Source organism: Amblyraja radiata, chromosome 1, assembly GCF_010909765.2.
Source record: "Amblyraja radiata isolate CabotCenter1 chromosome 1, sAmbRad1.1.pri, whole genome shotgun sequence".
Lineage (NCBI taxonomy): Eukaryota > Metazoa > Chordata > Chondrichthyes > Rajiformes > Rajidae > Amblyraja > Amblyraja radiata.
The window spans coordinates 110,004,764-110,028,128 of NC_045956.1; the positions used below are offsets into that span (position 1 = coordinate 110,004,764).

The 23,365-nt window shown below is 39.9% G+C and overlaps 1 protein-coding gene across 3 annotated transcripts in view; it reads right to left on the reverse strand.

Moving 5' to 3' along the window:
• Positions 1-380: 380 nt before the first annotated feature.
• The window catches only part of kdr (kinase insert domain receptor), an 85,808-nt gene continuing 62,823 nt past the window's right edge, over positions 381-23,365 (reverse strand). For 2 of the 3 annotated variants that reach the window (XM_033028901.1, XM_033028888.1), the window contains 10 exons: positions 19,438-19,594; positions 19,071-19,168; positions 18,510-18,632; positions 16,682-16,793; positions 16,457-16,556; positions 14,931-15,036; positions 11,607-11,752; positions 10,183-10,276; positions 7,889-7,974; positions 381-2,894 (listed from right to left, as the gene is read on the reverse strand). In XM_033028901.1, the coding sequence (XP_032884792.1) occupies positions 2,696-2,894; positions 7,889-7,974; positions 10,183-10,276; positions 11,607-11,752; positions 14,931-15,036; positions 16,457-16,556; positions 16,682-16,793; positions 18,510-18,632; positions 19,071-19,168; positions 19,438-19,594 (1,221 nt within the window). In that variant the 3' untranslated portion in view covers positions 381-2,695. The remainder of the gene's footprint in view (positions 2,895-7,888; positions 7,975-10,182; positions 10,277-11,606; positions 11,753-14,930; positions 15,037-16,456; positions 16,557-16,681; positions 16,794-18,509; positions 18,633-19,070; positions 19,169-19,437; positions 19,595-23,365) is intronic. The other variant, XM_033028894.1, reaches the window with a different exon arrangement.

Below are 23,365 nucleotides of genomic sequence, written 5' to 3' on the forward strand. Positions count from 1 at the left end.
GAGTCCAGAATCAGGGGCCACAGTTTAAGAATAAGGGGTAAGCCATTTAGAACAGAGATGAGGAAAAACTTTTTCACACAGGGAGTTGTGAGTCTGTGGAATTCTCTGCCTCAGAGGGCAGTGGAGGCCAGTTCTCTGGGTGCTTTCAAGAGAGAGTTAGATAGAGCTCTTAAAGATAGTGGAGTCGGGGGATATGGGGAGAAGGCAGGAACGGGGTACTGATTGTGGATGATCAGCCATGATCACATTGAATGGCGGTGCTGGCACGAAGGGCCAAATGGCCTACTCCTGCACCTATTGTCTATTGTGTATCGTTGCTTATTTTTTTAATGGGAAACGCAAAAGCCAAAATCCATGAAGAAGACCATAACCACAGATAGCTCCATCAAAATTTTTTATTAAAAATGAAATCAACCTTTAATACATGGTCATTTCAAAGAACTCTAAAATGAATCAGATATAATATTTTTTTTACATTCAACATACATTCATTTTTTGGGATTTGAGCTGTATTCAATTTGAAAACATTAATCAGCCACAATAAGGTTATTTTTCCAGGATGAGTTCCAAATCATCATGGACAAGAAAAAGCAGGTAATAAATGTGGCAATTAAAATTGGCGAGAGCGGATCAGCTGCTCACTATGTACCTGCCAGAGATTGTTTTCCACTGAAGTCAACATGCACTGTCTAATATGGGGACATGAGACTCATTACTTCAGCTAAAAAAAACTGAAAACTTTATGTGTTATGTGAGTCATGGCATATGCAAGGAATGGAGTGATATGGACAGCACAGGGATTAAATTAATTGTCGAGCTTGGCACAGGCCCGCGAGCCTTTTTCTGCTTTGTCCTGTGCTTTGTTCTGTTATGTGTCCAATGATTTGATGTCTAAACGTTTAAGGAGATGTTCATTTGTGGGTTTATTCCATATGTCGTCGCAGCTTAGTGTTAAATTTAGTTCTTATTCTCAGGCAAAATTCTTCAAGGATGTGCAGCCTCTAAACTAAAGATGCTTCTTCAAATATGGTTGGCATAATCCAAATTTGTGGATTCATTCAAATCACATAGACATGCACAACAAACTAGGTTTGTTGTAGAAAAATGAACCTGTGAACAAATTTTGGTTAATAAATGATGTCTGCATATTCCACTTTAAAAGATGTATGCTTCGTTTTTGCATCTGTTTAACAATAGAACCATCATCCTACATCATTGTGCGAGGACATGCAAGAATTACAAATATGAATGTTAAATGATGGCAAGATTGTCAGTGCATTTATATCAATAACTGACTGATTAAAAATGGAGCAATTGTGTTCTTGCAAACAACTATATTGTCAACCTGAAAGTGTGCTGTCCAGTAGTCTGGCTGATAGGGCAGCACAGATGGCGATCTGAATAATTGGTCTTCTGAATTTAAAGGCCTGGCCAGCAAGCAAGTTTTCTTTAACAATGGCGACTTTCTCCATGACAAACTATCGATTTTCTATAAAATTATGTTTGACAAACTGATGAAAGTACCAAACATATATTTCTCATATATACAATGGGAGTTGCCTTGGGAAGATGTTACCATTTGAAACAATTCATTTTTGGAAGACAACAGACAGAGAATTAGAGCATTCTCTCAAAATAATGTAACTTTGCGATAAAATACTGTATTTTTCATTCTTGCAGTGGTACATTGATCATCTTGAGGTCTTTTCTATGTGATTGTATAAACCATAACAAAGGTCAATAGATTCACATTCAAAAATAGTAAATGAGATGCATTAGATCAATATATATTATGTACAGCACAATACAATCTTTATAAACTTCCAGTTAGATGCTTACATATGTTTATTTAAAAGTGTTTAATGAGAAGAGAGCATGCACCAGCTGATTAACCTTTCAATTCAACATTCCTCAAACTGTGGCAGTAAAATTTGTGCATTGTTTACAGGAATGCTCATTCAATGTAAATCTTTATATCTGTGTTCAATATATTACATTTATTTGTGAATCTGCAGCCATTCAACACTCAGGTGCTACAAATAGGTGCCTGCCTATACATTCTTCCTCACATTCTCTCTGCATACACTCAGATGCCCAACTAGAGAGATATCCATCAAATGGGGATGAAATGTGTTTTGCAATATGGGATATATACATGCAGATGATTTTGTCTTCTGTTTGGAAACCCAGTCTTAGTTGCCAAGTAATTTAATTTGCGCAGTATTTCATTCCGCATTTCCTCAGCGTAGAGGTGCTTGAAGTCGGCAACTTGATGGAATGTATTAATGTGAAGAAATGCTGGCTACCTACATTATAGCCATTTTCAGCCACTGTTCTTCCACACAGTAGTATTGACAACTTTGTTTCTTCCTTGTATGCCACATGATACAGCTTATGAGTATCAAGGCCACTGGAGGTGAACTCACACGAGTAGAGGGTCAGGAATCAGTTCATGCCTGGCAATTTGCTCCTCAGTAAATTGAAGAGGCAGATAAGGTATTGACTGAATTATTCCAGGACCATCATCAGCTATGTAAAGATACCCAATGTCGATATTAATAACAATTCTATGAGCTAGAACAATCAAAGTTCATATTTTGATGATATTTTAGAAATTATATGCGGTGACTTTATACAATAGTGGCATAGGTGAATTTGCTACAAGGTGGCATCTTCTGAGTTCTGTTTGAAAATCTTAGACAGGTGGTGCACTGTATCGACTCACATGGTTGTATTCAGCTGGTGAGGTGCAGAAATTTTCCTTTGGCAGTTTTTCTTCATTGGAGTAAGGAATTGTGTCAGTGTCATCGGAATGGTATCCTGACTGGTAGCCGCTTGTCTGGTTAGAAACTTCAGATGTCACAGACTCTTTACTCTTGCTCGGAATTAAAGCACTGTTGATAATAAGAACATAAATGCTTCATCACTTAGAAATATCGTGGGCAGGAAATTTCAATTAAGCTTAACAAAACAGTGTCACCTTTCACAGTATATATATGTACACACACGCACACACACATATATATACATATACATATATACATATATATATATACATATACAGTTTTTTTTGTCTAACTGTAATCTTGTAGGTCTGTGTCCAAGATGGCTGCCGTGAAGGGAGAGTGGACGCTGGCACGAATTGGTTGCCGCTGCTCTCTCTTCACACTGTGTTTTTGATTTTCTGTTTTTGGATTGAATTCTGTTTTTAATTTGTGTCTCTGTGATGTCTTTATTATTTGTTATATTCCGATTATATGTTATTCCGATTAAATGTCTATTATTGTTATGTCTGTATTCTTTCTTTATGTCCTGCACGGAGAGGACGCTGGCGCTGTTTGTTCGCCGCTTCTCCGTTTGCTATTGTCTGTTACTATTGTAAAGCGACTTTGAGTCTTAGAAAAGCGCTATAAAAATAAAATTTATTATTATTATTATTATATATATATATACATATATATACATATATATACATATACATATACATATACATATACATATACATATACATATATATATATATATACATATATATATATATATATATATATATACTTGGATGTGTGTGTGTGTGTTTATATATACTGCTGGTGCCTTTCAGCAAATATGTTGGGTGCACCCAAACTCCTATTGGCTTCAGGTTATATAAAGATACTTCCAATGTGAATTGTATTATTTATCAGATATATGTCAAACACTTACAGGTATGGAAGATCATCTCCTTTTATTCAAAGAGCCCTGATGGCCATAACAAAGGTAATGGTACCAAAATGACTCAGATACACATCTACCATCCTTGATAAAGCATAAAGTGCTGGAGGAACTCAGCACTTTCTGTCCATTCCCTCCACATGCCTGTCCCGTTGAGTTCATCCAACACTTTGTGTTTTCTCAAGATTCCACCATGCCCGATAGACTGAATTTGTGTTGCCTGGGGTGGAGGTGGCTGAATAGATGCAGTTTATGTTGATCCGTCTACAGTCCAGCAGCATCTACCTCTGGATTTCTTCACTGAACTTCTCACAAAGGCAAAGGAGTTCCCTTTCCAACTATGGGCTGTCTTAAATGATTACAAGGTGAAACTTAAACATAAACTATACAAAAAGCAGAGCAAGGAGGACTTTTGAGTGTAAAGTTTTTTTGTGTGAAATACGCACCACAACTGGTCAAGAGGAGGTGGCCTAGACTCTTGTTGCAGGCCCAACACTGGAATCTACCAATTCACCACGTTTGGCACTAGCATCCTTGCAAAAATCACCAAGAGCGCACAAACAGATGGTTCAGTAGAACAGATAAAATACATCACTTTTGCAAACACTGCAAATCAACGTCCATTTTTCTCTTCATTTTTATAGAAAAGCAGGGGCTCCACATATAGGGGGAACTGCTCTAATAACCATTGCAAGCTCTGATGGCACAGACAGAATTTGTCCTTTACACGTTAGTGATACAGCGTGGAAATAGGTCAGCCCACCGAGTCCACGTCGACCAGTGATCACCCCGTACACTAGCACCATCCTACACACTGAGGACAACTTACAATTTTTACCGAAGCTGATTAACCTACAAACCTGGATGTCTTGGAATGTGGGAGCAAATTGGAGCACCCAGAGAAAATCTATGCAGTCACAGTATGAACAAACTCTGTACAGACAGCACCCGTAGTCAGGATCTGCCCCGGGTGTCTGGCGCTATAAAGCAGCAGCTCTACCGCTGCACCACTTTGCTGCCCCAGTCCATTGACTGATTTAGGAGATAGTGGAAATAATTCGACCTCTCCAACCACTTGCTAAGATACATAATACAAGTTCAATGCAGAAAATCTTTCAAACAGCCTCTTCCTATCTAGGTTCTGGCAGCAACATGTTGGAATAGATACTGAATATTTTTCCCCAAATAGCTTTATAGCTTTCTTAGAGATTTTGGAATAAGGCTTTATTACCTTATGATGACATTGACATGTTAATTATGACATTAATAAGATTTTATGCCTATTCATGTAAGAAACTAGTAGAACACAAGAAGTGACATTTGTCTTTTGCAAAACCACAAAAAACAGCAGTCTATTTTACACTCCATGAAAAAGTAAACTGGACAGCTAAAAATCAATGATTTGTCTGCATTGTTGCTAAAGAGCAATTTCAGCTCATTTGATGTCAAACTGATTACTTCATTGTAATTGTACTTCATCTTCATTGTAAATTTTACCCAATTACTTGGGAAGAGTTTCTGAAATGGCAATCAAATGGAAATTTACAACATTTCTTAATTCTTTTATAAGTTATAACTAAGATTCAAGACAAATTTTAACTCCCTTTCCCGTTCCTATACTGATCTTTCTGTTCTGGGTCTCCTCCATGGCAGAAGCTATACTCCCAGCACCACCCGTTCTGCTTGGGTAACTTATAACCCAACAATATTTACATTCAATTATCCAATTTGATGCAATGATACAATGATACAATTTATTTGTTGAGGTTCATTGAGGCTCATTGAGGTTCAAACAAAATTTGGTTTCTGCAGTAAAGAAACAAGTAGAAGAACCAAGACACAACACAATTTACACAAACATCCATCACAGCGAATCTCCTCCTCACTGTGATGGAAGGCAACGTCTTATCTCTCCACTGCACTCCTCGTTCTCCTCCCGATGTCAGATTTCAAGTGGTGCTTCCCCTCCCACTCAAACAGGTGCACACACATTTCTCCCACCACCCCTAATACCCTGCTCCTTCCCCCTACTCCATACACTTATCTCCCATCCCCGAGTGGCATATTTCTCTCCCCCTCACCCTTATTCCTTTCAACCATATCTCTCCCTCCGGCTTTTCATTTTAATCCTCTGCTTTCTTCATCTGAGGCCCTTTTGTCCTCCTTTCACCGGCCTTGGTCACATATTCCACCCATCTTCCAATAACTCCCATCCCACCTGCATCCACCTATTAGCTGCCAAGCTTTGCCCTAATCCCACTTCCCTTTCCCAGCTTACTCCTTCCATCCTGTCTGAAGAAACGTCTTGACCTGAAACATTGTCTCCCCGTTCCCTCCCCAGATGTTGCCTAATCCATTAATTTCCTCCAGCACATTGCTGTCTGCGCAAACATCACTGACTCCAAACCCAGTCCTTTTTAAGTCCTTTGTAGGTATATTAGATACTAAAGATTGTTAACTACACATTTGACATTTTCCTGAATATATGAAACGAAAGCTACCAAAACAAATCCATATATTGCAGCTTTTGTGCAGCTTCTGAACTCCATTCTAATAGTTGTTTAAAAATAACATTATTAAATATCATCAAGAGCATACAGCAAATTCTGTTTGTTGCATAGATGATTGAAGGAAGATGCCTCAAGAATGAAATTACCAAATATATTCTTGTTAGGGTATAGGTGTCTCAAGAAGTTCTCAAGGATAGAGAAGGAAAATCTGTCAATCCCCCCTATCATCAATGACAGCCACTAATGCAATACAGCGGGAACTTAATGTCCAGCCTGTGAAAAATGTAGTGCTCTGCTGTACAAAATATGATGCATAATTATAGGTTTGACCCAACAAAACTGATCTAGGATAGAAAGATTTGGGTTTATAATCTATTCTCAAATTGCCAGGTCAACTTTGTTGTTATGATTGGCTCATCTGCGGGTAGTGGTTAGTAAGTGATATCAGATGGACATGCTGACGACATCTAGCATTTGATAAATACAAACTATCCCATTCTGCTTTGACCAAGTAAACTAAATCACAAGTTGTAACAAGAAGATACCAGGCAAATGCAAGCTCCACCCCAAGTTGGAAATATTACAACCCAAGAACGTGAGCATGATATAAGCAGAAGTCATTGAGGATCAATATTAAACAGTCTAGCGCGACCAAACGGTAGCGGAGTTCGCGATAAGTTCGCGGTAAGGTTCACTTGCACCTCCTCCAACCTCATCTACTGTAACTGCTGTCCCAGGTGTCAACTTCTGTTCACCGGCATGACCAAACGCAGGGTCGGCGATCTTTTTGCTGAACACTTCAGCTCAGGGTGTCTTATCCTATCTGATCTCCCGGTGGCCCAGCACTTCAACTCCCACTCCCATTCCAAATCTGACCTTTCTGTCCTGGGCCTCCTCCATTGTCAGAGTGAGGCCCAGCACAAATTGGAGGAACAGCACCTCATATTTCGCTTGGGTAGTTTACACCCCAGCGGTATGAACATTGACTTCTCTAACTTCAGATAGCCGTTGCTTTCTCTCTCCTTCCCCTTCCCAGTTCTCCCACTAGTCTAAAGGGGCTGTCCCACGGTACAAGCTAATTCAAGAGCTCTCCCGAGTTTAAAAAAAAATCAAACTCGTGGTAAGCACGTAAAATGTACGTAGCGGGTACGTCGGAGCTCGGGACGTCCCTTAGCGGCTCGTAATGCTAACGGTAGGTACTCAGGAAACGCGGTAAGCTCGTGAAGACTCGTGAAGATTTTTCAACATGTTGAAAAATGTTCACGAGAGCCCTGAGTACTTACGAGCAGCTATTACCGTAATTCTCCGAGTTCGAATCAGGGGAAACTCGGGAGAACTCTTGAATTAGCTCATACATTGGGACACGCCCTTTACTGTCTACATTCTATCTTTATCCCATCCTCTCCCCTGACATCAGTCTGAAGAAGGGTCTCGACCTGAAACGTCGCCCATTCCTCCTCTCCATAGATGCTGCCTCACCGCTGAGTTACTCCAGCATTTTGTATCTACCTTCTTCAGTCTATGCAGTCTCTATATAAACTATGTCTCCTTTCCAAATGTACAATTATAGCAGCAAATGTGAAGAATAGTTCTTCAAAGTATCCTCTCCCTTCCTGAAGAATATATTTTCTTATAATAGCAATTACATTCACTAATCTTGAACTTACCTAAATGCCAATGACTGACTCTGTCTGGAATCCAATGTCTTAAGTTCTTCTGATGCAAGTATCATGCCACTATCAGTCTGATTATCCTAGTTAAGGAAAAGATCTCAGTAAAAACAAGCAACACATTCTTCTGAAGTTTTTCTTAAAATAGATTAGAATGAGGAAGAACCAACCAACTTGCCAAACATGTTCTTATAATATCTGCAAACACCATAGTTGTCATGAACTCTACTTCACTCATTGCATAATTCCTAAGATAAATTTCTATTAACTGTGTTCTGATTTCGAGAGTTGATAAAAAATTGTACTGACATCTCCAGTACAAAATCCCAATCGGGTATCACCATAGACCAAAAAACATAGAACAGTACAGCACATGAATGCGCCCTTTGCCTCATAATGTTTGTGCTGATTTAAACTGATCACATCTGCCTGTAAAGGGCCTGTCCCACCAGCATGCAATTGCATGCGTCTAGCGCGACCAAACGGAAGCGGAGTTTGCGCTAAGTTCGCGGTAAGTACGCGCTAAGTATGCGGGAAGTACGCGCGTGATGTGATTTACGTCAAACTCTTCAATCAGCTGGGCAGGAGGCGGACCGACTGAATTTGAACTTCGCACGGCATCGGGCGGTGACGTGATCGCGCAACGGCACGCCGGGCGGTGAAGTCATCGCGCAACGTCACGCGCTAGGCGTATGCCATCAAGCTGCGTACGACGTCAAGACGCTGCGTACGACATCGAGACGCTGTGTACGCCCTCAATGCGCCTGCGGGCCGACAGGCCGTTGGCACGCGGAATTTTCGAACAGTGCAAGATTTTTGGAGCCCCGCGCAATGTCGGGACCAGCCCCGCACACCTCCATATGCCTCCGCCGATCGAAGTGGGACCAGCCCCGCAAGGCCGTACGCCTCAAGCGACCACGTTTGGTCGCGCTAGGCGCATGCTATCGCATGCTGGTGGGACAGGCCCTTTAATAATCCATATCCCTCTATTCCCTGCACTGCCATATGCCTATCTAAAGCTTAAACATCACTATCATATCCATCACCACCCCTGGCAATGCATACCAGGCCCACATTATATCTCCATTGAACTTTCCCCTTCTCACCTTATGCCATCTAGCATTGGGAATTTATACCCAGGGAAAAAGATTCTGTGTACTCTATCTATTGCTCTCATAATGTTATGTACTTCTATCGTCTCAACCTCTGATGTTCCAGAGAAAACAAGCTAAGTCTATACAACCTCTCCCTGTAGCTGAAACTCTCTAATCCAGGCATATCCTCTGCTCCCTCCAAAGCCTCCACATCTTTATCTCTACTTTATCTTAATATAATTAAAAAAACATCAATGATGACCTGAATTTTGTAGCCACACCATTCACAACATTATTATTATATCCATTGAAAATTGGATCTAATCAATCTATAGTGTTGTGTCCTTATAGCATCAACATAGGCATTCTTTTCCAACCCACTCTGCTGAATGTAAGTTGTTCAGGTAAGATGGTGCAGCTTATCCTTGAACTCCTGGAATCCTTGAGCTAACTGCACTTCCAGAAATGTGTTAAGATTGTTAGTTATTATACTTTAGTAATTTCAATGTTCAATATGTTTGTTTAGTGCTGCATTAACCTGGTTTTGCTTTAAAAATAATTTTAAAAAACATAAGCATTGACCTGAATTGTGTATCCACAGCATTCTGCTGTTCTGTGGATAAAATACAGACCCATTGTATCTAAATCCCAGGAGCAGCAGAAGTTTCTGTGAATACTGTAAGTGCTGTCACACTCGATGGGCCAAATCAAGCACCGTGCACAATGCAGCTGAAACCCAGGATAACCAACTTTGACAGCTAGAGAAGCTGTCAAAACCCTTCAAAGATTTCTAAATATTTCTGACAATCAAAAATATCCTAATCAAGCTATTGAAATTTTTACAAATAGAAGAAAATGTCTAAAACAATATCTTAACCATTTGAAATATTCAAAGTATCTCAGAAAGTGTGATCCTTAATCTCTCATAATCTATCTCATTCATGGAGGTCAATGTAATCAATTTGTCTGTGCCATCTGACCCAGCATAGGTTGTTTGAACAGTAGATAGAACATCTGCAAGATTGTGCTCTGATTCTGGCTTCCATCAGGAATGTTGGGCATCCAGGTTTGAACAATCATGCATGGATGTCCTGAACTTTTTGGCACATCCACAGAGAACTGTGCATGGCTACATGTAAGACTCAGTTACGTCTTACTCTTCATTCTACTTGGAAAAGTAACACCATCTATACTGACCTCTTGCACAATGATGGTTGCTTGTTTCACAGGTTCTTCTTCAAATGTCTTCACACTTGCAGGTCTGCTTTGTTTTTTGCTGCCATTAATATATCTTGAGGAATAAAAACAAAACAAGCATACCATGTTAGCATTAAACATCATTCTCCAAAAGGCTGGAAAGAATGTATTTAGAGATTGCAATTAGGAATTCTCGATATAGTACCAATATTCTTCCATAAATGTACTCATGTAAAGTGTGATTCTGGAATCCAGTACCACAATAAGATGTAGTTCTCAAAGGATTTTTAAAAATCTGGATACTACATGCAATTTACAAACTAATGGGCATCAAATTTCACACTGTTCTGTCACTATGAAATTTGATATCCAACAGAAACACTGATCCATCAAATTGCCAATATCATGTGAGATTCATACCAATATATTTGTATAATTGTGAATATTAGTATGTATTGGAATGCTCACAAGTGAAACCAAAGCAAAAAGATTTGTTACTCACAATGGCAACTTGCAAAACTTTTAATATTTAATATATGCTTCAGAAATCTTTGTTTATTTTTTTGGTCCTCTTTTAACAATGAGATTAACAAAAACAATATTTCTGCAGAATGTCCCTTTTTCATTACGGTTAATTTCTCATGCAATCCAAACTAAGTCTGTGAATTATCCTTTTTTTCCGATATTTTCTCCATATCAGTGACTGAAGTTTTTCTACACGATGTTCTTAGCTAACTGCATCAAATCAAATGTTCTGAAAAATTCATTATTCTGAAAGTATTCATTTTGAAAACTTTTGTAAACTTTTATTATCAAAGATTTTTTCAGTAGCTATAACACCTAATGATTTTCTTATCAATTTCCACAGTGACCAAGTTATCATCTGGTATGTAATTTTATCTTTCTAATACTGTTAATAGTTTGAAATGTATCCATTCTTGGATTTTTCTAATGACATGGTGGCGTAGCACTAGAGCTACTACCTTATGGGGGAAGAGACCCGGGTTAGTTCTTGACTACAGGTGCTTGTCTGCACGGGTTTTGTACATTCTTCCCGTGATCTGCGCTGGTTTCTCTGAGATCTTCGGTTTCCTCCACACTCCAATGACGAACAGGTTTGTCGGTTAATTGGCTTGGTATAAATATAAAAATTGTTCCCAGTATGTGTTAATGTGTGGGGACCGCTGGTCTGTGTGGACTCGGTAGGCCGAAGGGGCTTCCACGCTCTATCCCTAAACTAAACTAAAAAAAATTCAAATTCACTGTCGTACTCCTGCATGAAAATAGTCTGATACTCTGTTCTTGATCAATGGTCACATGTGATGATGGTTCACCAATATTTCTTCCTATTCCACCCTGTGCATTCAACTCTGGTTCCCCTCCGCTTCCTTGAGGAATGGTGGAATGTCCATTAAATTAATTACCGTATTCCGGCTGTGTTGTCATAATGGAATTTTGGATCGCATCCTTCCTCTTCCTCAGTACAGGAAGTAGGTGAAGTTGGCAGAGAAAGCCCAGAATCTTCTTCGATAGTCAATGACATGTTAAGTGGAATGTAATCCTTGCCATCCTAAAAAATGCAAAATATTTTCATGTTTATTAATCTGCTGCTTCCAGAGGGTTAAAAAAGCACAATTTGACATGGAATTGTTTATCTGGCACCTGGATCCAAACTTAGATGTTACATGTTGGGCTAAATATATCTTTGATTCTCATTTGATTTAGCACCTCCTTCACTTGTTTAAATCAAAATCCTGTGCAGTTGTGAACCACACAAAACTTAAATATGAAAATATGCTTAGCATTATGTTATTTAGAGTCGGGGATGGCTATTAGTCTAAGAAATCCACAGGCCTGAAAATGATTAGCGGCAAATATTCAGTTCCCATGTCAAGGAAATATAAATGCAGTTATGAAATTAGTTTAATTTGGATCACAAAATTAGCAACGTTTTTGATTCATAATAGTCCTCTAAAGTAGATGAACCAGCAATATTGTTCTAACAAGACCATCTGTACAAACCAAAAACCAAAAACCAAAGCGAAACTCACCAGCTAACATCAGATCTGAAAATGCAAAGGCATTTCCAGTCCACCTCATCAACATGTACACCTTTGTTTAAAGCTTGGTCTCAGTTGGGATTACAACACATGCAACCAGTGGGCTCAGATGATCAGGGCACATATAATTACATGACATATAATCACTACCTCACAACATATTCTCTTTGTCTTACCCAGTACTGATGCAGGGTCTCAGACCTGAAATATTAATTATGTTTCCCTTTTCCACAGATGCCCTGCTTACTGAGTATTAATATTGCCAGCATTTTCTGGTTATATTTTAGATTTCAAGCATCTCTAGTATCTTGAAATTTCATTTTTTTGTTTTTATGCAATTAAATAGATGTTTTAGAAGTTGCTACTTAGTCATCGTGTCATAGACTGATACAGCATGGAAACAGGCCCTTCGGCCCAATTTGCCCACACCGGCCAACAATGTCCCAACTACACTAGTCCCACTTGCCTGCGCTGGTCCATATCCCTCCAAACCTGTCCTATCCATGTACCTGTCTAACTGTTTCTTAAATGATGGGATAGTCCCAGCCTCAACTACCTCCTCTGGCAGCTTGTCCCATACACACACCACCCTTTGTGTGAAAAAGTTATCCCTCGGATTCCTATTAAATCTTTTCTGCCTCAACTTACCCTCTGGTCCTCGATTGGGCTACTCTGGGCAAGAGACTCTGTGCATCTGCCCTATCTATTCCTCTCATGATTTTGTACACCTCTATAAAATCATCCCTCCTCCATGGAATAGAGACCCGGCCTACTCAACCTCTCCCGAAAGCTCACACTCTAGTCCTGGTAACATCCTCATAAATCCTTTCTGAACCCTTTCAAGCTTGACATTATCTTTCCTATAACATGGTGCCCAGAACTTATCACAATATTCTAGATGCGGTCTCACCAACGTCTTATACAACTGCAACATGACCTCCCAACTTCTATACTCAATACGCTGACTGATGAAGGCCAAAGTGACAAAAGCCTTTTTGACCACCATATCTACCTGTGACTCAACCTTCAAGGAACCATGCACCTGTACTCTTAGGTCACTCTGCTCTACAACACTACCCAGAGGTCTACCATTCACTGTGTAGGTCCTGCCTTTGTTCGACATCCCAAAATGCAATACCTCACACTTCTCTGTATTAAATTCCATCAACCATTCCTCCACCCACCTGACCAATTGATCCAGATCCTGCTGCAATCTTTCACAACCATCTTCACTATCTGCAAAAGCCATTAACTTTTGTATCATCAGCAAACTTGCTAATCTTGCCCTTTGTGTTCTCATCCAAATCATTGATGTAGATGACACACAGTAATGGCTCCAGCACCAAACCCTGAGGCACACCACTAGTCCCAGTTCTCCAGTCCGTGAAGCAACCTTCCACCATCACCCTCTACTTCCTTCCATGAAGCCAATTTGCTACCCATTCAGCTATCTCGCCTTGGATCCCATACGATCTAACCTTCCAGAGCAGCCTACCTACTTCTCGAACATCTTACTGAAATCCATGTACACAACATCTACTGCTCTACCCTCATCGACCTTTTTGGTCACCTCTTCAAAAAATTCAATCAGATTTGTGAGACACGACCTCCCACGTACAAAACCATGCTGACTATTCCTAATCAGCCCTTGCCCATCCAAATGCCTGTATAACCTATCCCTCAGAATACTCTCTAGTAACTTTCCAACTACAGATGTTAAGCTCACTGGCCAATAGTTCCCAGCATTTTCCCTGCAGCCCTTCTTGAAAAGAGGCACAATATTTGCCACCCTCCAGTCTTCCGGCACCTCTCCTGCATTTAAGGACGACTCGTACATTTCAACCAGGGCTCTCACAATTTCCTCTCTAATTTCCCGCAATGTCCTCGGATATATCTGATCAGGATACTTCTGCTCATTTCCTGACCTATATGACATAACTCTGCAAAATCCAGGGAAATATTATAATAATGCAATTTCCCTGAAGTTTTCAGAAGTTTTCCAGCAATGTTATCACAAATGAACAAGGAAACCTTCATGGACGTTCCCTCTTTCACTGCCCAGTTCAAAACCATCAATACTCCTGATTTTGCTAATGTAGCCAGGGTTATCATCAGCAAATTCAAGGAGTATCTAGGGTTGAGAGACCATGACCATTTTTTCCCCAGTCCCATTGATGAATTGTGGACGCAACCCAGACCACCACATAAACCAACCTCCCTTCCATTGACTCCATCTGCACCTCCCATCAGGCAATACGTATTGAAGTGTGAAAACGCATACCTACATATTCAGGGACAGTTTCTTCCCAGCTGTTATCAGGCACCTGAACCATTCTATCAACAACTACAGAGAGGTCCTGAGTTATTATTTGCCTCATTGGAGACCCTCGGACTATCATTAATCAAACTTCACTGGACTTTATCTTGCACCAAACGATATTCCCTTTATTTGTATACAGTGAATGGCTCGATTGTAATCGTGTATTGACTTTCTGCTAACTGGTTAGTACATAACAAAAGCTTTTCATTGTACCTGGGTAAATGTGACAATACACTAAACTAAATTAAACTCCAATGTGGAATATCACAGAACTTTATGATTCAGGTACTCAGCTGCTCCATTGTAACACAAGAAAATTGACTGAAAGCACTTTGTTACATATTTACATTTTAATAAAGTTTGCTTACTTGTTGGACATTTGTCTGGAGCAAGTTCCCGAGATGTTCTACTAACTCAGTAAAGAATGGCCTCATTTTGTAGTCTCCACGCCAACAATCCAACATCGTATGATAGCTGACAAGATAGAACAATTGTCATATTCAAAGATTAAATAAATAAAATGCAAAGTAATTAATTTGAAGAGGATTGTTCACATCATATGTATTAAACACACTTATGCATATGTATGTATGTGTATGTAGAAAGAAGGCAATATACTAAAAACTAAAGCTATTTGAGATTTCAGACTGGTGTTCCTACTTTAATCAGAGCACATTGGCTCATGTAAGCAATGCTGATACCTGTGTGTACTACTGAATAAGTGCTGTCTTTTTGGATGAGGATCTAAATTTTGCATCAGGCTGGTTATGTTATGGTTCAGATTGAATCTTCAGATAGAGAATTTCAGGCATAGAATATGATACCACATCATTTGGTATCATAATCTACTAGCATTCAGAGTTTAACATCAAGTTTCAGATTAAGGACATTCTCAAATGCATTGATCAATAGACAATAGACAATAGGTGCAGGAGTAGGCCATTCGGCCCTTCGAGCCAGCACCACCATTCAATGTGATCATGGCTGATCATCCCCAATCAGTACCCCATTCCTGCCTTCTCCTCATATCCCATGACTCCGCTATCTTTAAGAGCCCTATCTAGCTCTCTCTTGAAAGTATCCAGATAACCCACCTCCACTGCCCTCTGAGGCTGAGAATTCCACAGACTCACAACTCTCTGTGAGAAAAAGTGTTTCCTTGTCTCCGTTCTAAATGGCTTACCCCTTATTCTTAAACTGTGGCCCCTGGTTCTGGACTCCCCCAACATCGGGAACATGTTTCCTGCCTCTAGCGTGTCCAAACCCTTAACAATCTTATATGTTTCAATAAGATATCCTCTCATCCTTCTAAACTCCAGAGTGTACAAGCTCAGCACCTCTATTCTCTCAGCATATGACAGTCCGCCATCCCGGGAATTAACCTTGTAAACCTACGCTGTTCTCCCTCATTAGCAAGAATGTCCTTCCTCAGATCAGTCCGAAGAAGGGTCTTGACCCGAAACGTCACCCATCTCTTCTCTCCAGAGATGCTGCCTGTCCCGCTGAGTTACTCCAGCATTTTATGTCCATTCTCAAACGTAAGTTAGTTTTCATAATTTCATGAGGAGGATCAAGGTGTTTAATGTGGTCTGATAAAAACATGGAAATTATCACCATGAAAAACAGCTTACTGGGGCAACAATGTGTTGTGTTGGAATTCATAAGTTGTTAACAAAGGAAGGATGTGCAAAGCTAGAATCAAAGAGCAGCCTCAAACAACATTAGCCAGAATGACTTCCTTCTGCATGAAAAAGAATAAACAGCCTTGAAGTATTCTCATGTAGGGAGAGTTATGAACTGTTTGCAAAGAACTTTTGACAATTATATTTGAAGAACACGATATTTCTCTCATTGAGATTCCAGAGAGAAAAACATGACATGGAAAGTGAATTACATTTCTGTCGTTGCATATTGAGGACATCGCATTCGAGTTCCTTCCTTCAGTTGCTGACAAAATTCTTCATCAATCTGAACGCCAGGATACGGAGAGGCACCTAGGAAGCGATCAGAAAGAATAAGAAGATATTTTAGCTATCTGGAAATGCACACCTCCTTTTATCAAATTTGCTGCAAACTATTTTCTGTCCAATTCATTACCAAGGTAACAGAAGACACTCACCAAGTGAGAATATTTCCCACATTAAAATTCCAAAAGACCAGACATCACTCTGTGTTGTATAAACCTTATCAAAGATGGTTTCTGGTGCCATCCATTTAAGAGGAAGCAGCACCTAGAAAAGAAAAAAATCTTTTAATTTTCCAATACATATTTTTAGCTAAATATTTCATTGGGTGGCTTAAAATATAGAGTCATAAAGTCACACAGCACGGAAACAAGCCCTTCGGCCCAACTTACACATGTCAACCAAGATACTGCATCCACACTGTCCCACCTGCCTGCGTTGGGCCCAAATCCTTCTAAACTATTCCTTTCCTTGTACCTGTCCAAATGTCTTTTGAATATTGTTACAGGACCTCCCTCAACTGCCTCCTCTGGCAGCTCGTTCCATATATGCACCACCCTTTGTGTAAAAAAATCGTCCCCCAGGTTTCTATTAAGTCTTTCCCCTCTCACCTTAAGCCTCTGTCCTCTGGTTCTTGATTCCCCTACTCTGGGTCAAAGACTGCGCATTCACCTTATCTATTCCCCTCATGATCTTCTATACCTCTTTTAGATCACCCCTCATCCTCCTGCATCCCAAGGAAAAAGGTCCTAGCCTGCCTGATCTCTCCCTATAGCACAGGCCCTCAAGTCCCGGCAACCTCCTTATAAATCTTCTCAGCACTATTTCAAGCTTAGCAACATTCTTCCGATAGAAGGATGACCAAAACTGAACACAATACTCCACATGTGACCTAACCATCACCTTGTACAACTATAACATAACATCCCAACTTCCAGACTCACTACCCAGACTAATGAAGGCCAATGTACCAAAAGCCTCCTTGACCACTCTAGCTACCTGTGGATAACCATCTTTGGTATCTACAATACCATAAACTTTATTGTCATCTGCAAACTTACTAATTATGCCTTCTACATTCCCATCCCAATTGTTGATATAATTCAGGAGGACAGGCATCATCTCTGAAGAGGACCCGAAACGTTACCCATGACTTCTCTCCAGAGATGCTGCCTGTCCAGCTGAGTTACTCCAGCGTTCTGTGTCTATCTTCGGTTTGAACCAGCATCTACAGTTCCTTCTTACACCAATCATTGATACAAACCACAAAAAACAATGGGCCCAGCATGGATCCCTGAGGCACACCACTAGACACAGGCCTCCATTCCAAAAAACCACTACTTCCTTCCATGGAACCAATTCTTTATCCAGTCAGCAAGCTCTTCCTGGATCTAATGCGATCTAACCTTCCAGAGCAGCCTACCATGGCAACCTTATCAAATGCCCTGTAGTCCATATAGACAATGTCTACCGCTTTGTTCTCATCAACCTTTTTGGTTACTTCTTCAAAAAACTCCATCAGATTCATTTCATGATCTCCTCATATAAAACCATGCTGACTATCCCTAATCCGATCCGGTCTATCCAAATAAATATATATCCCTCAGAAGACTCTACAGTAACCTGTCTACTATTGATTTTAGACTCACTAATCTATAATGCCCCGCCTTCTCTTCACTAATCTATAATGCCCTGCCTTCTCCATGCAGCTCTTCTTAAATAGAGGTGACCGTGTTGGTTACTGTCTTACTGTGTACAACAGGATGATTTGTAGTTCTCAGCACATATATGGTAATGGTGAGATCATTCACTCATTAAACATTTCTTCTATGGAATTTAAATCAGGCCAGCTCTTTAATGCATAGGTGACTATTTTCAACCCGATCTTTTTTTTAAATCTTAGATTCTGTATATGCAGTATTTTTCACTCACTGCAGATTACTGACCAGCAACATCAAAACAATTTCATTTGCATATACTCACATCTCCTTTCCTAACATAATCTGGGTTCTTATAAATGTCCCAAGCCAAACCAAAATCACATATCTTCACCACATTGTTTTCTGACAAGAGTACATTACGTGCAGCCAGATCCCTATGGATGCACTGAAAAGAGAAAATAGAAAGTGATTAGTATATTTTTTGCTTATATCTTTCTCTCCAGAGGCAGCACTCGGATCAACACCACTTTACATTCAATACACTGACAATACATTGTGATCTTGGGAAAATATCCATAGGATTTTCGTAGAAGTGACTTAGGAAGAATTACAACTCCTTTAATTGAAGCTAATGTACCTGACAATAGTCCGAATGGGATAATTGTTTTTGGACAGATTATAGTTAATCAGCAACGTGCCTTAATTTACTCTCACTCGCTGTCCAAGCCAAGATTTATTCCAGTTTACTTCAAAGAAGCCAGTGTTTGTGGTTCAAAAATAATATATTTTCAAAGAGACTGTGCACAATTCATCATGTTACATTATTGTAAACCTATGTATCTTTGGGAGAATTGAAAGATTAATGCAATTTATGGTTTCGTACCTTCCGTGAGGCCAGAAATTCCATTCCCCTGGCTGTTTGGAAGCTGTAGGAGATAAGGTCCTCCATTGTCAAATAGTTCTTGTGAAGGTCATCTGCGACTGTAGTGAAGTAGAGAGTATGAGATTGAGAGTTGAGCCAAAGGCAATGCCCCCATTTCAAACTACAAATACTTGCATCTTTTATTACCTATTATCTTACAATTTGTTTCCCCAGTGTTGGACGCCCTTTCTACAAATGATCTACCCAAAAGAAGCAATTATATGTGGAATAAAAACATTTTCATGCATTAGATTTCTCCATCAAAATTGGTGAGTTCCCCACCAATGATAACTGTTGAAGGTGAGAGTGAAGTGTATCAACATTTTACCTTCCTCCTCTTCTGCATCACTCAACGACTTGTCTTCTTCAAACCCAGAACTGGTTGAGCTCTCACTACTTGCAATGCTGTCCAAGCGCCTTTTAAACTCACTCTCCATCTCATCAGCTTCCTTCTCCTTGAGCTCTTTTAACCTCATTGCTTGACGCTATAATTAGGGAACAACAAAACTGCTTGTTATATTTACTTATTTGATCAATATAAGGACACTATGAACTGGAAACTTATATATAACATTAAAAGTGTGATCAACTTCAAGTCAAACACTCTTGACTTGATGTTGATCACACTTTTAATGTTATAAATGGAACGATAAAATTCTTACATGCAGTAGCACAACAAGTATGTAAACATAGTACTCAGTTAATACCATAATAAACAACAAAAAGTTCAATAAATTAAATATATATATGGTGTAAAAACAAAAATAAAGACCGAGGTCCCTAGTGCAATCACTGCAGTTCATAATCTGGAGTTTAGTTGGAGTTCATAGTCTCTCATAGCCTGATGGTTGTTAGGAAGCTGTCATTGTTTTAGGTGGGTTCCCAGCGGAATTATGAACTTTTCTCAGCCTTCTGTTCATTTAATAAAGTGTGTGTGTGTGTATGTGGGTGTGTGTATGTGTGTGCGCGCGTGTGCGCGCATGTGTGTATGTGTGCTTGGTGGGGGTTTAAAAGGGAGGTGGGGGATGAGAGTCATTGATGTGGAGGAATAACAGGACATGTTCCTGGGCATGAATATTTACGAAGATCTCTCCTGGTCCCAGAACACTGATGCAATCATAAAGAAAGCACATCAGCGCCTCTACTTCCTGAGAAGATTACGGAGAGTCGGTATGTCAAGGAGGACTCTCTTGAACTGCTACAGGTGCACTTTAGAGAGCATGCTGACCGGTTGAATCGTGGCTTGGTACGGCAACCTGAGCGTCCAGGAGCGGAAAAGGCTGCAAAAAGTTGTAAACACTGCCCAGTCCATCATCGGTGCTGATCTCCCTATCATCGAGGGGATCTATCACAGCCGCTGCCTCAAAAAGGCTGCCAGCATCATCAAGGACCCACACCATCCTGGCCACACGCTCATCTCTCTGCTGCCATCAGGTAGAAGGTACAGGAGCCTGAAATCTGCAACATCCAGGTTCAGGAATAGCTACTTCCCCACAGCCATCAGACTATTAAACACAACTTCAAACAAACTATGAATTATAACAGCCTATTGCACTTTATCAATGTATTTATGTGTGTATATATATATTCTATGGTATATGGCCACACTGATCTGATCTGATCTGTATTTATGCCTAAAATATTCTGTCGTGCTGCAGCAAGCAAGAATTTCATTGTCCTATTTGAGACACATGAAAATAAACTCTCTTGACTTGACTTATGGGGAATTTAAATGGATCCCGACCAAATCCAACTGTCCTGCCATCCGGAGAAATCTCACAAAGGGACGTTATTGATAGCAATTTCGGTAAATTTCAGCAGCTGGAATCAAGTTTTATGTGGTGTGAGAGGACTGTTTTCTGCCCATCGAATGACAATTTCAATTCCATTGTTTACTATGACTCAGCCACAAATAAATTATTTTTGCCAAGTTTTTCATTCCAAAGAAAAGAGGTTCAGAAAAGGGCACAAAACACAAACCTGTGTGGAAACATTTTCCAGCTGTACTCTGCTCCCATTGTTTTCAATGGGGCACTGCCAAATGGGTTGTTTTAATTCAAAATTAACAGTTTGTTCAGTTAGTAAAAATGATATATTTCTTCAAAATTTCCACAGCTTTGTCCTGTTTATCAGTAAATGATATATTGGCTTTTAATAGCCTGAATTTATATAGCACCTTATATAGCACCTGTAAAGCCAGGCCAAAGAGGCAGGAAAAGACACAATATACTAGAGTAACTCAATGGGTCTGAAAAAATGCCTCGCACAAACTGTTACCTATACGTATTCTCCAGAGACCCAATGAGGTACTCCAGCACTTTGTGTCTTTTTTTGTAAACCAGCACCTGCAGTTCACTGTGTCCCTGGCAGTTCACTGGCAGGAAGTTTGACAAAGAGACTTTGAACCTGAAAAATGAGCAAAGCCTCTCACTCTTCCCATGGATGTTGCCTGGTTGGTGGAATTTTTCCAGATATTTTGCTTTCTTTACAAAAAGATGTGTTATATCATCTTAACATGGGGAACAGAGGCGAAGAGAAGTAGTTTAGGTAAATGGACTTGGGGCCTGGGCACCTGACACAATAATATTAATTGTGAACACGCAAGTGTGCAAGAAATGGAAGTATGCAGAAATCTTGGAAGGGAGGGACACAGCATGGGAACACCAGAATAGGAATTTCAAATTCAATGTCCAGCTCAGAAGTTAAATCAAAGGTCAAATATAATTATAGATTTAGACTCAGGACTCAGAACAGCTTCATTCCCAGAGCTATAGCGGATCTGAACCGGCCCTGCTGAGTGCCCCCCACCCTACCGGACTGTCTCCCTCGGATGGTCACGTCGCACAGACACATCTGCACTTTAGTCTGTTTTGACTATTTTACTGTTCTTTTTACAATCCATGTTCTCGGGATATCTAAATCTAAATTTTATTAGTTATTTATGTTATGACATCGGATGGAAGCTGCATACCAAATCTCGTTGCGCTTATGTGCAATGACAATAAAATATATTATTATTATTATTATTATTAGAACATGGACCATGGAACAGTACAGTACATGAACAGGCTCTTCAGCCCACTAGCACGTACTGAATATGACTCCAAAACCATCTCTTATCTGCCTGCACGTAATCCATATCCCTGCCTTCCCTGCATCTCGAAATGCCTATCCAAAAGTCCCTTAAATGCCACCATTGTATTTGCCTCCAACACCACATCCCACAGCACATTCCAGGTACTCACCACCCTCTGTGTGAAAAACTGCCCTACACATCTCCTTTAAACTTTGCCTCTCTCACCCTAAATCTATGCCCTCTAGTATTTGTTGTGTCCCACCTAGTGTCTACTTAACATAATTATGAAATTATGCCTTTCATAATTTTATATACTTCTATCAGATTTCCCCTCAACAGGGCATTTCAGAGAAAACAATCCAAGCCTGTTCAAACTCTCTTTGTAGATAATACGCCCTTATCCAAACATCATGTTGGTAAACCACCTGCACCCTTTCCAAAGCCTCCATATCCTTCCTATAGTGGGGTGACCAGAACTGCACACAATATTCCAAATGCTATCTAACCAAAGTCCCATAAAGTTGAATAATGACTTGTTGAGTTTTAGGCTCCAAGTCCATCATCCTAAAGTAATTCTCTTCACCTCTATTTCCTACTGTAAGATAAAACATAAGATTTTACTCCTTGAAATGAAAGAGAAAATGGAAGTTCAGTCAATCAACCAACACTCATGGAGAGAGAAAAGAACAGCGGTGATATTTCAGGTACACAGTCCCTTTGTCAGACATTTATTATTTGTCAGACTTTATTATTTCTACTATTTTTATATTTATCTGACAGATGCTGCACCATTTTTTTTGTAAATCTTATTAACTCAGACCATAGTGGTGAATTAAAAATCATTTCTGCAGTTCAAATAGAAGATGCAAGTAACATTCCCATCTCTGAATCAGAGGAAGGTAGACAAAAATGCTGGAGAAACTCAGCGGGTGCAGCAGCATCTATGGAGCGAAGGAAATATGCAACGTTTCGGGCCAAAACCCTTCTTCAGACCTCTGAATCAGAGGAAGTGGGTTTACACCCTGCTCTAGAGACTTGAGTACTGAATCTAAGCTGACACATAATTCAGTGAAATGCTGTAAGGGTATAGCACTCTGTGCTGTCATTTAGGTGTCTAGGTGTAAAAGATTTCATGGCTACATCTCTAGACAACAAAATGGTCATTATCTCCTGTTGAAAT